This window comes from Barbatula barbatula, assembly GCF_947034865.1.
Source record: "Barbatula barbatula genome assembly, chromosome: 4".
In the NCBI taxonomy this organism is placed as follows: Eukaryota; Metazoa; Chordata; class Actinopteri; order Cypriniformes; family Nemacheilidae; genus Barbatula; species Barbatula barbatula.
The window spans coordinates 3,303,869-3,320,865 of record NC_136768.1 but is presented as its reverse complement, the minus strand read 5'-3'; the positions used below and the strand labels follow the sequence as shown (position 1 = coordinate 3,320,865).

General features: G+C 41.9%; 1 protein-coding gene across 2 annotated transcripts in view; it reads right to left on the bottom strand.

Annotated features, from left to right (window-relative positions):
• The window catches only part of erc1b (ELKS/RAB6-interacting/CAST family member 1b), a 143,303-nt gene that overhangs the window by 37,574 nt on the left and 88,732 nt on the right, over nucleotides 1–16,997 (bottom strand). For both annotated transcript variants that reach the window (XM_079455267.1, XM_079455268.1), the window contains one exon: nucleotides 4,588–4,735. In XM_079455267.1, the coding sequence (XP_079311393.1) occupies nucleotides 4,588–4,735 (148 nt within the window). The remainder of the gene's footprint in view (nucleotides 1–4,587; nucleotides 4,736–16,997) is intronic.

Below are 16,997 nucleotides of genomic sequence, written 5' to 3'. Positions count from 1 at the left end.
ACGGAATTTAAACGATTTAAAAAGTGTATTTATTATTTATAAAAAAAAATTAAAAGCAGCTAATCCCAAGAGAGAACTTCTTAAAGCAGTATAAGTCTAGAATTGCACCATAGCTCTAACATAAATATTTTTTATTTCTTATATTGTGATATGCAATATATAAACATATTGTTACACCCCAACTAAATGATGTCGTTTCTGATGAAAAGACTGCCAGATACATAAGAGGTTCTTAAAAATGAAATATATGCATGGATGTATAAAACAACATACTGCAATCATTTAAAGAAGCCACGAAAACTAAAAAGAATTAAACATTTGATTATACAGGCGCAACAGAACTCACTCAGCTAACATACTCTAACCGCTATAAAACGTTCACGCTGACACCAGAGACCAGCGACCCCAAACACACGCTCCCACACAAGCATGTATTCTGACATACGGTTAACAAGGGAAAAGTCAGGAAGTCTCTGCTGTGATCCATCAGGAGGTTGAGAATTATGATGGAAGAGGGGGGTTGGGTTTAGGGATGTTGACCACACGAACCATTCTACACCTTCCACAGCAGACAGAGAGCTCACTGTGCAGGCCCGGCCACTGAGGTGTCATAAAGATTTCAAATATGAGCACTAAGATGAGTAATGGTCTGAATCATGCTCCTCGATAATGGTGTGGATTAATGCAGCCTCTTCAGACCGTGCTAGGGCAGGGATGATAAATTTAATGACATATCAAATATTTTTGGATGCCTCATGGAGGTGGGAGGGTTTTCTGCAGGTTCCAAGCCAGGAGCGCTTTTAGAATGGCAGGCTTGGGTGTGGGGAGCTCAGATGGTCTGCGGCAGAAGTTCATGTTGTTTCTCTCCCACGCCAGCTGCTGTTCTACAATAACACGCTAATAACTCATAAGACGATAATAACTCAAAGATGCGATAATACGAGAAAAGGAGTTTGATATGGGGATTGATTCAAACCATCGTCCTTTGGTGCTAATGCAGGCAATGCAAGTTTGAATCTAACTTGCGATATTAAAAGGGACATTTTACCCAAAAATGAAAATTCTGCGTTCATTTACTCACCCTTAAATTGTCCTAAATCTGTATACATTTATTCTGATGAACATAGAGAAAGATATTTGTGAGAATGCTTGTAACCAAACAGTTCTTGACCACCATTGACTACCATAGAAGTAAAAATGTCTTTGTAAACATCTTTATTGTGTTCAATACAAAATTAGATATTTTGAAGAAAATAGGAGAAGAAACAGTTCTGGGTCACTTTTGACTACAATTATAATTTTTCTTACTATGGTAGTCAATTGTGGCCAATAACTGTTTGGTTCTTCCAAAGATCTTTCTCCGTGTTCATCAGAACAAATAAATGTATACAGATCTCGAGGGCAAATAAATTATGAAAGCGTTTTAATTTTTGGGTGAACTGTCCCTTTAACCAGTGTTGTTATTTTCTCATCTGTCGCAAATAAACTGCATGTGAGCATTGAAGTAGCATAAAAGTCTATTAATGAACAGAAAAACTAAGGGTTGTGGGGGTCCTAAATGCTCTCATAACTTACATCAACATAAATTTTATGTCTTGAAATCAAATCAAAATGTCAAAAGGAAACATTTCCCTCAGCCCAACCTTTGAACGTTCACTATAAGTCAAAACTTCCGACACATTTGAGTGAATTTATGTTTCTAATAATCCCCAAACCCTCTGATTTATTCTAGAAATTACATGCAGACAAGTATAATTCATGTCTATGCATGTATGCTAAGATGAAAGATTTGACTTCAACATTTCTGGTCACTAATACCTGTAAATCCCCATACTTCAATTTATTACGTTTGTTGACTTTATGAGCAGTCTAAAATGTGGAAAATGGGATTAATAAAGAATGAACAGATGTGTCAAAGCTTTCGACGGGTAGTGACAGAGACACAGTTCTACAGTTTCCTAACCTCTCCACATGCAGATTTGTCTAGACAAAAACCAGCAGAAGAAACCAGCCTCCACAGCTAATTGTAACATCAATGAACCATGTGATGGCAGTGGGGAGCAGTTGCCACCCTGGCGTTTAAGTTTTAAAAACCAACTCCTGCGCTTCACAGTGACATGCTGTTCCACTTTCTCAAGCCTGCTAATAAAACTTGGGCAGCACATCAGAGCGAGTCGTGTAGTGGAGATTTATGGAGAGAGAAAAGACAGAGCGCGACAGAGATAGCACATCACCGTGCATCAAAAGACGGTCAACCAGGGCATCGGTCCTATTTTTACACCATCATCAACACTGGTCTCCGTCTGTGTGTCTGTCAACCTCAGAGGAGAGAAGAGGACGGGAGGGAACAGAACAAAGAGAAACACATCAGATCTATCTTTAGGAGTGATGAAAAAAACAGAAAGATGTTGTCATTAAAAACGTGCACGCTCATTTTCTCCCATCTTTCAATTCCTCCCGCACTATATGTGGATCACACAGAACCGGCTGTTGGTTATGCATCATTTTGTCAGACATCAAAAAGTCCCATCTGCTATTTGTCTAGAATATATCATTTAAATGTAAGGATGGGCTCCATTTATCTCACGCTCGGTACGTCTAAACCTGCTTTTATTTAAAAAAATTAAACAAGAAAGGCAATGCGATTTGCAAAAGCATCTTAAATATAAAAAGAGTATGCACGCAATGCCTAAACAATTTTTTTATTGACTAAGTGTCAAGTAATTTTTATATCATCAGGGAAAGCTAAATGTTGCAAGATACATCCGTAAGAAAATACATCCATATCCATATTAGGGACCACAGTTTATAAAATGTGATTCCGGTTGCATTTATCAAAAGCAGAAATCCATTGACTGCCAAAATGTCTTCTTGAGCAATGCTGTTGATGGACAAAAACCAGCAAAGAAAAGATGCATCACAATATATTCCCTCGTTTGATTCACTATCACATCGCACTTGGTTAAAATACGTGTACGGTCAAACACAATTTTTCCTTTTTCCTACTAGACTTGACAAGCACGATGAGAATTTCTCCTCCTCCAAACCATTATCAGCCCCGCATCTGTCTCTTCAAGAAAAACACTCCATTTATGTACCACTATGTCACACTCCTCTCCCGTCAATCACTTCCTACGACCCCGATCCAGAAGCTGCAACAGTAGACAGCACTCGCCCATCCCCGGGGCCACGTCAAACACCTTCAGGCTTGTCATGTCCTGCGTCTAAACCTACAACCATTATTCTCCATCTAGATGGTAATGATTATAAATGAGCATTGGCCATAATTAATGATTCTAAATAAGTTCCATGTGTACGCCGAATGTGTCCTATTTTAAAAGAAGACCGGAAAAACAGCGATGGGTGAATTAAGGGTCCTTAACCTTCCGGGGCCTTTCTTAACTCTGACCCAGTTAAACTGCCCAAAATAGCTGATTTAGGGCCACCGTGTGTAACCCCCATAACTGACCCGAACCATTAGGATGTCAGGAGAGCAACCAGCCCTTAACCAAATTTCCCCCCGCTGTGATTGACAGCGTGCAGGAGGGGCCGGTGGGCTGCCCTCCTGATCTCCAGGCTGCGGGTGAGAGTCGGGCCCCACAGCTATCTGCACTACTGACACCCATTTCCTGTTGAATTCTGCAGCTATGCGACGCGCTGATAGCCTGTCATTCAGAGAATGCGCCAGGGAGGGGTGTTTTTCAAGACTGCATGCCTGTTTGTGTGTACGCATGCGTCCGTGAGGATGAATGGAGCTATAAGCGGATGTGCGTGTTGCTTCTTCTGTTTGTTTTTGTTTGGTTGCTGTGTTTTACACTTGGGCGTTTGAACAGCATGTGTGTCAAGGGGTTGCGATGGTCTCATCTGCATGCACGGGCACTAGTCTGTGTGTATTTGAGTTAGTGTGCAAGAATTTGCAGGTGGTTTGTGGGAAGGCAGAGGCGGAGCCAAGTAATCCTAAAATCGTCCTCCTTGACGGGTCTGCGGCCGGACATCTGCACCCTGTTTGCATCGCCAAACTCTGGGTCTCGGCTCAGTTTGATTTTCCCAAAACCCGTCCTGTAGCCTGTCCTTGAACTGCTATACAGCTTCGCAGAACAGGCCGCAAATTATGACTGCACTCCTGAAGGTCAGCTGGTTACTGATACTATGAACACACCATAAGGATATCCTATCCGAGCTTGTATTTCTGCGCAATCACTCAGAATATTTCGGGTTTGTGTCAACTTAACGTCTGTGGACAGCATCTGTGGCGTGCTTTTGATTACGACGCATGATCATTTTGACCTGTCCCCTTTAAAAACAAACATTTACAGATTTACAGTAACACACTTACAATGCAAGCCTGGCAGGTCAGAGGGTTTAAAAACAAAAATGTGCAGCTCTTTCTTGAAAATTAATTGGTCAATAAACTAGATATATAAAAATTCAAACAAATCGTTTTTCAAGCTGTAAAATCTAAATATAATCCAAACGCTATTTTTCTAGGTGGAGGCACTTCTGGATACACTTAACCGATATATAATTCCTGTGGGTAGAGGTTGAAGAACTCCTGGGGTGTGACGTAAATCTGGAGGCTGTTCTCACCTGTTGTTTGAGCTGCTGGACCAATCTGTCCTTCTCCCTCTTCAGCAGAGCCACCTCATCTTGAGTCTTCTTCTTCTTCGAGGAGGAAAGCTCCAGAAGAGCAATGTTGGCGTCCTTCTCACTGATGGCTGCCAACAGCGCCTCCTGTCTGTTTGGAGGACCAAAACACACAATCAGTATTCAGATGGCTTAGAGATTTGCTGTTTGTATAAATGTATTATTAAGAAATAGAGATTCAGTCTTGCGTCCATGCGAGAGCAATCTATTAAAAAAGGTACCGTTAACAAAAGTTTTTAAAGTCCTCTCTCATTTTCTTTTACTGCCTTGCCCCTGGAGCCATTTCAAAAGCTGGCGAGATGTCTTCTATGGCACGTTACAAATGTGGTCCTAAAATTAACTTAAAACTTATTTTAAGAAAACGTAGCAGGTCCATTTCAAATTGTGCATTATTTTTATATTCTAAATTATATTTGATAAATTTAACTCAACAACGCAATGCGTGGGATTACCTCGCATGCAATGCTGCCTTTAAATTTGTACAAAATAGCTAAATCAAGAGGCATGTAACGTGCCTTTTGGAACAGCTTTAATGCCTTAAACTTCAGCCGACAGCGGCCTTAAGTTTTATAACGTGCCTCTCTTCGCTTCAGAATGAAAGACTACCCGTTCCATTTTCATCTCGGGCTCCCTGCGAGTGTACTTTTTCTCTTATCATTTTCCCAATCGCTGGCAAAGTCCATCTCTTTCTGTCAGTCTCTTTTCGTTCTTTACGGCTCCTCAAAGGAACTGGCTGACCCGATTCTATCCAGAGTGACATCACAGCTCTAGAAAGAAGCTTATGTACCTGACATCAGTATGCTTCTGTTCCCTTTCACTCGCACACACACAAACATACACACACAATGTACGCGTGATGCTCAGCCTGCCATTACAATCTTAATTTGGCCATTTTGACCAAAAAACGAAAAGTAAATGCTATGTATACCACAAGCACACAGGCCACCCAGATCTGTACAAACCACCGCATCCTGGCACAACCTAATAAATGAAGCTGGTGATATTCCAGCAGCCTTTCGAGCACTAACACGTCCTGTCAGAGAGGCCTTTAAAGACACTGACCTTCTGACTAGCCGTACTCATTATGGTCAGGCTCAGACCACAGGCGGCAGCTGCCCCTGAGGTGAGTCAGTTTACTTAGGGCAAAAAAGAACTTCCTCTTGAGCTCCATAACCTCTCTGGCTAGTCCAGATGAGCCTTTCTGCATATGTCCTGCCAAAACACATGAGGACGGCAAAAGCTAAAAATCGAAATCAAAGAGAAAGATGAGAAAGCTGGAGAGGCAGCACGAGCAGAGAGGCTTGGTAGGCAAAAAACAGGAAGTGTACTGGGAAACAGAGGCTGATGGATGAGAACATTCACACGTCCGGGCGCACTTTTATTTGGGTCATGATTATACACAGTCTCTCATAACCTAGAAATGAGAGACAGATAGATGCTGATCTAAAGCAGAAGAAAAGATTTCTGACTTCATCCGTGTCTCAAGTTTTCCTCTATTTGACGCATGTGTCCCTTCAGATTAATCTTTCAACAAGGACAGAAATTTTCCTCTGTGACCTAATCTTTCCCATTTACTGCGTATATCGATAGCATAGGGCTGGGGCGTCCACAGGAAGAAAAGAGACATTGGTCATGAGGAAGCCCTGAAAACAATCATTGCAATTTATATACATTCACATGATATGTACATCTCATTCTGATCCAAAAAACTTCAGATTCAAAAGCTATTAGAGAGAGAAAAGGGGTAAAATTAAGTCATTAAACGTAATTGCATACCCAGCATCATTTTGAAGAATCATACACACAATCCGGATTTTAAAGGTACATGCTTTAAAACAACAATCCCAGAATGCATTGCAAGGAGCCTCAATAAAAAGAGAATTTAATTGCTCTATTTAGCATTTTTATACAAATTTGCTAATTTATACACCTTTTATATTCATAAAAAAGATATACATATCAATTTAAAGCATAAAGTTTGAAATGTCTATAATATTTATTTTGAGAAATTATTTTATAATCTTATAATTATGTAATAATTATTTCCACATTCATTCACAATCTTTCCCTTTGTAGACAGCCGTCTACATAGGCAGTCGCCAGCTCGCTACCTTTAGGAAACATAGCTTGAGCTTTCCCATACTACATGAACGGAGACACAAAACAGGCTCTTATCAGAAGCACTGGAACACAATGGGCCCTCACACATTTGTCCTGAGACAGATAGGGAAGAGTCCATATTGATCACTTAGAGGTCAAGTGGCCAATCACCTCCTCCCACGACGCAGCCAATCAGAGAGAGAGGAAACAGCCCATCAATCAATGCATCCCATCACCGCCCTCAACACTCAATGGTCTCCCTCTCTTTAAAGGTTTCCATACCTTTAAGCATCTCGCTTTCTTTTCTTCTCAGAAGTCCTCCAGCAGGCCTAAAAATACATCACTTCTCATTGGATCCATCGCTTTGTTTCTCAATGGGCGTCACTGGAGACAAAATGAATAGCTGAGGGGGTGGGAGGACGATGGTAGATTTACGGTGATGGCGACACAGTCCTGGTTAAGACACCAAAACATGTGAAATTCCAAGAATGGCCATGTTAGGAGTCTTAAACCTCACTAAACACTGCGATTCCTCTAGCATAACGATAGGCCGACGCAAATGACGGCAAAATTAGGAAGGAATGTTAAATGAATGCAGATCTGAAGTTGACTACTTGCTAGCTACAGCGCTTGAGAAATGTAATGTTCGCCTCAACCATGACCATTCGGGAAATGAGATAAGATTCAAGAGTTTTTCAGGAAAGCACCTAAATAGGAAGAAACGGGAATTGAGGATAATGTAGTGAAGAGAGATAGATGGATGCATGTATGGATAGCAGGATACAAGGTTCCCACATTATTTAACCTATACATTTGAACGACTTATCCAATAGTTTGTGAGCATTTTAAGCAGAGCAGAGCTATTAAAAATATTTTCAATATTATAATCTTTTACATTCTGATTCGTTTTCATGATCATCATTTTTAAAACTCCCAATGTTTTCCATGATCATGGGAAGCCTGTGAACGGATGAAGAAAAGATCCATCTTTCATCTCCTCCGTCATTTATCTCTTCTCTTATCAAAACATCATCACCCTCTAAAGTGCATGCCTAAAATTACACGGCTACTTTAAGTTCGAAGGTATATCCTCACCGTGTTAAAAATGTTCCTAGCTATGAATCCTATCTTTGGAATATCTAAGCTAAAATATAAAGGTCCACTGCTTGTTCCTTTAACACTTCTGTATTTGTAGAGCGTTGATTTGAAAGCGAGGAATTCAGAGGACACCATTAGCTGGTAGGGAAGAGTTCAGAAAACGTTATCAGCCAAATCCATCAGCACTAAGTCCTACCTGATACTGCCTGATCTAGCGCATAAAAATAAAATGCAGGCCAGCCGCGTTAAACAAACTGAGTGTTGGAAGAGCCCCAGCACATAAAAAAAACCTCTCCATCATTCCCTGGCCCGGAGCCATAGCCTGGCTTTCTAGGCCCCTTTTTCCAAACGTGTGTGTGTGTGGTATATAGAAGAGAGAGAAGTATGCTATAGGCTCTCTGTATGGTGTGTGTCTCGTGTTTGAGATGGAGAGAGAAATATGGTGTCCGTTTAGCATTCATTGCTACCCCGGGGCATGGAGGACCTGCGGTGGCTCCTTTAACAGCCCTAAAAAGAGGAGATGCATCCGCTGTTGGTATCAGAGTGCCTGACTAAGAGAGAGAGTTATAGAGGATTCGTGTACTGGAGTCCTCTTCCTGGAGGGACACTCTAACATTTAAAGAAAAACCTACAGCCTTGCGCCTAGAGCTAATATTGACTTAGCAAAAACTATAAATTCTGGTGTGTAAGCAATTTTAAAATACGTGTTTTGTACTTCCCGAACCGTTATGGCTTTTTAATCTCGGACGTTATGTGGCTCACAAAAAAGCAATAACCGTTGAGTGTTTTTAATTTAATACAATTAATATAAGATAACATTTTTATATCATATAAATGTAAAATAAATTGTTACACTATAACACAGACAGGAAGTTAATGTCGGGCCAGGCGCGTACATCCGATAAAACCGTCTTTGGGCTGACGTGGAGTTTTATGGAAAAGATAAGAAATTGTCTTATTCCACACGGGCATGCCCACAAAAAAAGTAGGTTGAGGTGGGTTTTTTAGTGGATGGACATAACATCTAAGAAATATATAAGACATTACATATATCACAAAAATGTCTTTGCTGTCATACTGGACAGGCCTTCTCAATATTTCGGTCTATCTCTAACAAAGACAAAGAGAAACGAAGGTATCAGAAACACAAAAAAGACAATAACATGAAAATGACCTCCCATATAAACACACACAGGGCTATGTGCTGACCCCATCACTCTCCTATCACCCCTGCACTTATCAGCTGTTTCTAAGGCTGACAGGCCGACCTTAATTAGTGCTGATAGCAGCAGACCCAAAGGGTGGCCAGCACATCCTCGAGCCCAACACAAACACACCGCTCTCCCCTGCCTATCTCCATTGGGAACATACACACGCCTGGAGTGACAGCACCCAGCCATCTGGATCACATCAACTAGAGAGGCAGAGATAGATAGAGAGAGAGACAGAGAGAGAGAGAGAGCGCTTAAGAGGAGAATGTAACTCTTGCTTAACCTTGTGCAGGGGTTGATGCTGAGTTTATGGAATTTACCAACACGCTCCATAAATTTCAGATTTCATAGACCTATTTTTAAAAGGCCCCATGAAATCCAAATTGGAGTTCTGTGCCTTTTAGTCCATGTCTATTAGCTTTGAAGGCATGTCGAGCATTCCCGAAAGCTGACCAAATTAACGTCTAGCAGACTTACGCGATTAAAAATGCATTCTTCTCTGGGAAAACGGAGGAAGAATATCGATGACTCATCTCGCACTACACCGTTTATCGTCCAATCAAGTGTTATCTAGAGTAAAAATGAGTTCATCGAGCAATGTTTTCCACTTGAACTCTTCATCATTACAGTGAGAAACGTTTTCCAATGTTTGCCAATCACCTGATTGAAACCATTATGTAAACACGTTCTTTGAAATTTTGAACATTCCAAAACCGCATGAGGGGGAAGTGTTGAAAAACAACACGAACAAGTAAACAAACTGCATTCTGCAGCATCCTGTATTTGCACGTGCGAACTTCTACACAAAATCCTCGTGGCAAAAACAACGTAACAAACAAACCTAGACCGTGGTTAGATAGACAGACAGACAGACCCGTGATGCGGCAGCGGACTGGACAAGACAGCCGGAGCAGGTGGTGGAAGATGGGAAAAGCCGGTCAATCCGTGACCACTTCAGATACGCTACGCAGAGCATGACCAGGAACACGCATTTCTCAGCAGACCACTCCAGCTCACCGGAGTCCACTCAAAAACCTGTTACCTGGGAAACGCCGGCAAAGTTGCACCGAGCAACACAGCTGGGGCCTCTAAACAAACCTAAGCGTGGTGGGAGAGAGGAAGGCGAGGGAGGAGGGCAGAACTTGCTTTCTGGGAAATGGAGCTCGGTTAGGAGTGGCACCTGCGGAAACCATTATTGAAACAGATGGAAGAGTGGGAGAAAGATGCGTTAGGTCTGAGCAGAAGAGATTCGGGAACATCGAGGCTTACCGCTGGACACCATACGAGGGATTATGCCTGTCAATGTGACATACAGCCCAAAGCCGAGCTCTCCATGCAATGGTCGAGTCACTGCAGCTTAAAGAAACATCCCAAAGCATTTTCCCCCATGACATGTCTACAACGTCGATGGTTTTAAAACGCACACGTGGATTAGTCAGATATGTTCTGCGGCTTCTAGACAGCACACGGTTTTTCATTGTGACTAATGTGACCATGACAACGGTTGTGACTTATTGGTGCAGTGAAGCATCGCTAATGTTTCATTATGTGTTTAGTGAGAGCAAGACACGGCATGATGAACCTGACATGTCATACTTATTTAAGATCTGATCATCACAGCTTGTTGGTTTGATTACCATATGAAAGCATCTGAACATTACTGTATATTTGTCAACTATCCATATATATACAATGAAAAAGGTTAATATATATATATATATATATCTATATATATATATATATATATATATATATATCATTGTATATGCAAGGGTTGAAAGATATACATTGTGTGTGACAGCAAAAGTTGTTGGGAAAAAAATATAATTAAGGAAATGCTATTGTAAATGTAAATATTAGTAATATAAAAAAAATTAATAACAGTTTGTTTTCACATTTTGTGTCACACCATAAGACATATGTACGATATTTGTCAACTTCCCATACATAATATAGGATCTAGACAAAATTCTATTTTGAAAGTTAGACACAACCCTTCACTCAATAAATCCTGTTTCCACACGTGTGTCGGCATCTGTTTTTAAAAGAGAAAAGGAAATGTTCATCCCAAGGTAAGTCACCATAAATCTCACCTACTTCAAACATTTCCTGCTGTAGGAAAACTGTATCAGGTCAAAACTCTTCGAGAAGTTGTGAGAGTAAGGCCTCATAGTGCAGGTTGTGTTCCAGAAGTTCCTCCACAAACAGGCCTGGCAGGACAACTTGGCCTGCGGGGAGCCCAGGAACCGTAGAGACGTGTGTGGTCATCCTTATAATGTACACGCATGTTCTACTCGCTGGTACCGCAACGCAGACAGAGCGCGTTTTTTCCATTCTCGTCAACGATTCTCTATGCGTTAAAAAAAAGAGTTGACCAAAGCCGGTTGGCGGGAAGCTACGGTTACGTCATCTGGTAAACGGATGAAAAGGTGGTTTCATAAACGCAGCCATTTATTGGATCGACAAAGACAGGAGGAGTGTACTGAGTGAAGCTACCACAGACCAAAATGAAGTGCCCTCAACCCCACTGGCCGCAACCCAATTACAAACACCACACTGAATGCAATAAAACAACTCAGGGCCCACAGAGGCCCGGCCGGGCCAAAAAGGTGCACAGCCATCCTCAAATATAGGTCAGACTCAATCCCGTTCCATACAATTACGGGTGTGGCTAAATCAGCCATCAAAGTCTTATTTCAGTCTTTGAGAGACATTCAGAGCTTGTTTGTTTCTCATTCATTCCCAGTATTCAAAAAAGAATATAATGCAGGAAACTGGCATCGAGTGATCTTGTTAGAATGTCTGAGAAATCGAGTGAACAAAACATTTGTGGAGGATTTCATATGTTTTTAAAAACATTCGCATTATATTCTACAAAAATTACATCACTTTGAAAAGCAATTCAAATGTTTACTTGTAAAAGTGGTACATAAAAAGAATTACTAGAAAGTTCCTGCAATACTATATTCTTATAAATGTTTTTTTACAAATATGAAAAGGTATGTCATGAACGGCCTCAATATAAAGATGTGATAGATAAAAAAAAGAAAAGCTTAACTCTGTTTCACGGTTTCTTGCCATGTAACAACAAAAAGACTAACTACACAAAAAGTTAAAGTCAATGTATCTAGTCAATGTATGTTAAGTTCCTCGCTAAAGCCTGAATTCCTGTGCACAATACACTGATTCATGACTCGGTGAACAAAAGAGTGTCATAAAACGCAGCCTCATTACTAACTAAAATCCTTATAAACTTCACGCTTGTCCAAAGACAGAATTGACAAAATATCTCTTAAGGGGCCAATGATTTTTATGCTGTAGTCTTCCACGCGGCGTGCATCTGGGTTGGTCATTTCCCTAAAGATGGCAGTCTTTCAGATACTTTACTCTCAACGAGCCCCCATGAATATAATGCATCCCTGGGTGTAATTCGTCTCTCTCAGTGCAAGACCACCCCGATCCCATCTTCTCCCACCCTCATTAACCTGCCTGTCATAAACGGGCACATAAAGTCCATTAGAAGTTATACAGAGTTATGCATACCGTCTAAATGGCATTTTTATAGACATGAAGATTCTTGCTCACCTCTGAAACTTTATACGCCGCAATCTCTGTTCATCCAACTGCAATGGGAAACATTTTATTTCTAAGCCCTCTTCAAAATCTTCAAAGCATCTACTTAACTAGCAAGGCGTACCACCCAAAACCAGTCTAAGCTGAAAATGCAATTTGGAGAGCTGGAGAACTATAGAGGTATCCGGGCAGATGTCTATCAAACTGCATTCATTCAAATCACAAGAGATTTTAGAGTGACAGGTAAGAATAGCCCGGTGAGGAAAAGGACAAGAAAAGCTGTCAGGGAAATCAGACATGGGTGCGAATGCTAAGAGAGCTTAACCCCAGAGCCACAGTCATAATCCCTTCCAGATACAGCGCTGAAGGTTCAAACAGGCAGGGCTGTGATGACGGAGCAAAACCACCACACCTGCCAGACCCTCGCTGATGGCTTCTTTTCTCTCCCTCTTTCACTTGTTTTCTTTCCCCACCCCGTTTTTTCCCCGCTCTCCTCTTTGAGGGGGCGACAGCTGTCCGGTGTCTCCTCCGGCGATGGACAGGAGGAATTTTTCCGCTCTCCACACCGCATGTCATGATGTCACCCGTGCGGTGTCAGGGAGTGAGGTTGAACAGATGGTTTGGAGCACGCTCGGAACGGCCGACCCGTGGCAGCTTTGCTCCGCAGCCCTGATAAACGAGGCCAAGCCACCTCTGAGCCGAAATGCTTCAGAAAAACACTTAAAAGGCTTTTATCACCCCGGCAATTGAATCTCCTTGATCCCCTAAAACAGAACCTGTAGCTGCCTGCACAATGGAAAAAAACGTACCCTTTAAATCATAACATCACACGGCGCTGTTTTCCATTCTATCCATTTATTTATCTGACCCAGTGATTGGTGTTGTGATGCCTTTAATGGCTCCCAGTCAAATCCAGCAAATACTGGAGTGTTTTCTCTGTGATACCAATCAGATAGCCAAAGACTTCTAAGTCCTCCACTTAGATTCTGCGGCAGACTCCAGATAGTTTATATATCTCCAACATAAATCACTAATGCAAGGATGATGTTTGTCAAAAAGTCAAATTTTTCAATGGTACAGGAGTTTTCTGTCTACATTGTTCCTCTTGAACCTTTTGCAAGCATGAATACTATCCTTAAACGTCCTCACCCGATCATTTTTAGTGCATCAATAAATATTTAAAAATCAAAAGTCCCTAAAAAAACCAAATAATACGTAATTACAGCCTTACTTATACGCTCATCAAATGTCTACTTTTTAGTTTATTGTGGGAACGTGTGGCACCAAAGAAATAACCAGCCTGTGTCTGAGACACCCGAACTTGCCATTAGTAGCTGAATGCAATTGGGCAGGGTGGAGGACTGTTTCCTTCACTTTACAAGAGAATTAAGGCCTGTCCTCTACCAGGAACATTCTAGGAGGCATATACATACAGTCGGGCGCTTGTGCCGCCATGCCATCTTAGCAGAGGCTGTGCCCGATCGGGATGGAAACAGTACTTTTGGCACCAGCATGGTCTACCACATAACAGCTGTCAGTAAACGGCCGATGCAGCCGCACACCGCCGCCTGCCCTCTTTTTAACAGGTTGGACCTCGGCAGCGCCGGTGCAGCCCGCGCCAGCTCTTGTAACACGGCTTTACGATGTTATTATTTGCGTTTCTGCTGTTTATTTTATTCCTTTAATTAGGGCAGGGTTTCAGTCTAAGGGCTTAACTCTGGAAAGCTGAGGTTTTAACGTGTCCCACTGCACTTGTGTTTGAGTTGAGCAATCGACGGCAAGTGGGGTTTCTTGGCCACTTAGAAAGAAGGATTTGATGCACGTCAAAGCGTCGGATGCAGACTGACAAACGCGTATGCACACGTGCGCGCAAAAAGCCATCAATTATTCAACATAATAAACACGCCGGCAGAAAAAAATTGACTTGAAATGGTAAAGTTGCATGGGCGTGTATGCAATGAATCGCATTAAAACTTGGCTCGCTTCGCCGCGATCTGTCTGATTTCACAATTGCGCACAAGTCCCCGAGCAGCACTTTTAGTACATGATATCCCCTCCGGGCCCGATCATCTCTCAGACTGCTGTGCATGTGATCGGGTTCATGTACGACAAAGTGATCTGATTCTAAATGCATTTAACTGCAATTTGGACAGTTCACACCGAGATGTCCGTTCATCTTCATTGCTTTTTCATTTAAGTTGCTCAAGAAAGAATTCTCGCTTATTTTTCTCTCTAGTCTTCACTATATTCTCGTATCTGATGTTTACTCGAAAATTACTAGGTGGAATAAAAAGAAAAATATGACTATAACAGTAAGAGGAGAGAGTAGCATGGGGTCAGGAGACCCCAGTATAGGGCCAACGCAAGGGCAAATTTATTGCCCGTCCCTCTCAACCCCCCGAGACGTCCATCACAGCAGCCAGATGTGGCGACACCGGATCAGTCATTTGAAGCAGTGGCTGTACTCTATACACCCCTGCTGATGCCTACAGGTCCCATGAGCCCTGCTGTGTGTGTGTGTGTGTGTGTGTGTGTGTGTGTGTGTACATACAACCTGACAGCATTTGACAGCTGGGGTGTGGTGGGCCATCTCTGCTACCTTGGTGTGTGTGTGATGTTCCTGGGTATACAAACCGAAAATATCACAGAATACATCCTAAGACCATCTTATGTGTGACCAAAGAAATAACCATGGAGGTCTTGTGCACGTATCCATGAATGGAGCGCAGTATGGGGAAGCTAGTTGCGAGCGCCAAAGGTTTAGAAAGGGCCTGTCATAGCCAGTACCCCCCCATCTCTGTTGTTCTTTCTGCTCCACAAACCTCAGTTTCCTGGGCCCCTAACAAGTCCCAGCTGTCCCCTAAGAGCTGACAAAACACACTCTTCCACACTCTTTAAAATCCACGCACACACTTACATTTGGTACATGCAAAAGCCACCGTGTAAAACATACTTTTTGTCTGCCCAGGGAAAAAAGCAAGGCATAGAGAGACCAAAAAGCTCGCTCTTTCCATACATCCATCTCCGGGCTTTGCCTTTTACCCTCGGCTGTGCTGACAGGCTGCGTTAGCTGCTCTGCATCGTACCCAGCATGCCGTTCTGCTGGCGTCCCGGAGAACGAAACCGCCAGTTGGGTACGTAGCATTGGGAATCGAGTTTCACCTCTCGGCAGGGAGCGGTCTGCAGAAAACCACTGGTGTACAGAACCCGGTTTACACGGTAATCTATACATGTCTATTTACAGTCACCTAAATGTTGTGCTGGGGCACGAATGAGTAAAGGGCAAGGACAAACGTGGTTTCTATAAAAACACTATTTAAAATAGATCTTCAATAAAATATATATAAAAGTGTCCACAGTGTACAAATTGAAAGTCCAATTATTAAGTATGTTTTTAATAGTGCCAGTTACTTAAGCACCCACCCAACACTTGAAACAAATTATCATAACATAACCTTATTCACAATGTCCTTTTAAAGAAGGAAAAACACACACCAGTAGCCTGTCATGGCCACTACAGATAAGACAACCGAGCAAACACAGGCAGAAAATGTACGATTACTCATATTCCCCCAGAGAGGGAGTGACAGACGCAGAGCCCTCATAGGTGTGGTGCACTTTGTGTGTGTGTAATTCTTTAACTATCCAAAGAAAAACACAGAGAGGCCTAGATGGAGTGTGATGGACAGGCTGGGTGTGGAGAGAAGTTGGTGTGGGGTTGGGGGGCACTCGTGACAGACAGAGATTAATGAGACCCCAAACCCCCTTCAAATCTTCCACCTCAAGCCCTCCGACAAACCATAATGCCTGCTAATCACCTGGGTGTCAGCTCCTATTGTTGAGATGACAGCACACACACACACACACAGACACACACCTGTCAGATTGATTCTGGTGCTCATGGCACTACATAATCTGCCTAAAATTTCTCTTTGCTCTTTGTGTTCTCTCACTCAATCTATGGGTGTTTTCACACTTGGTTGGTCAAAAAACGATTTTGGCTTATGAGTGAAATGACATTTATATGAACCAAACCCTTTAATGTGAAAATATTAAGACTAGCGTATATTTAATTTGTTGAACAATATGCAACGTATTACTAACAACAGCAATAGGGCAAATTTAAATACATTTTAAAACAATAGTGTAATAGCATAACAATAATTTATAATTGTCGTGTATGATTTCGTGGGGAGGTTTGATGTAATTTGACCTCAACGATATTTACTGTAGAGTAACCTAAAATGTTATGTTTAAAACGGAAATGGCGATAGAGAGACAAAAGCTTTAGAGAACTTCTCAAATAGCAAAACTGTCCCGATGTATTATATTGGCCAAGATTTCAGATATTAGCTGTCATAGAAAAAAGAA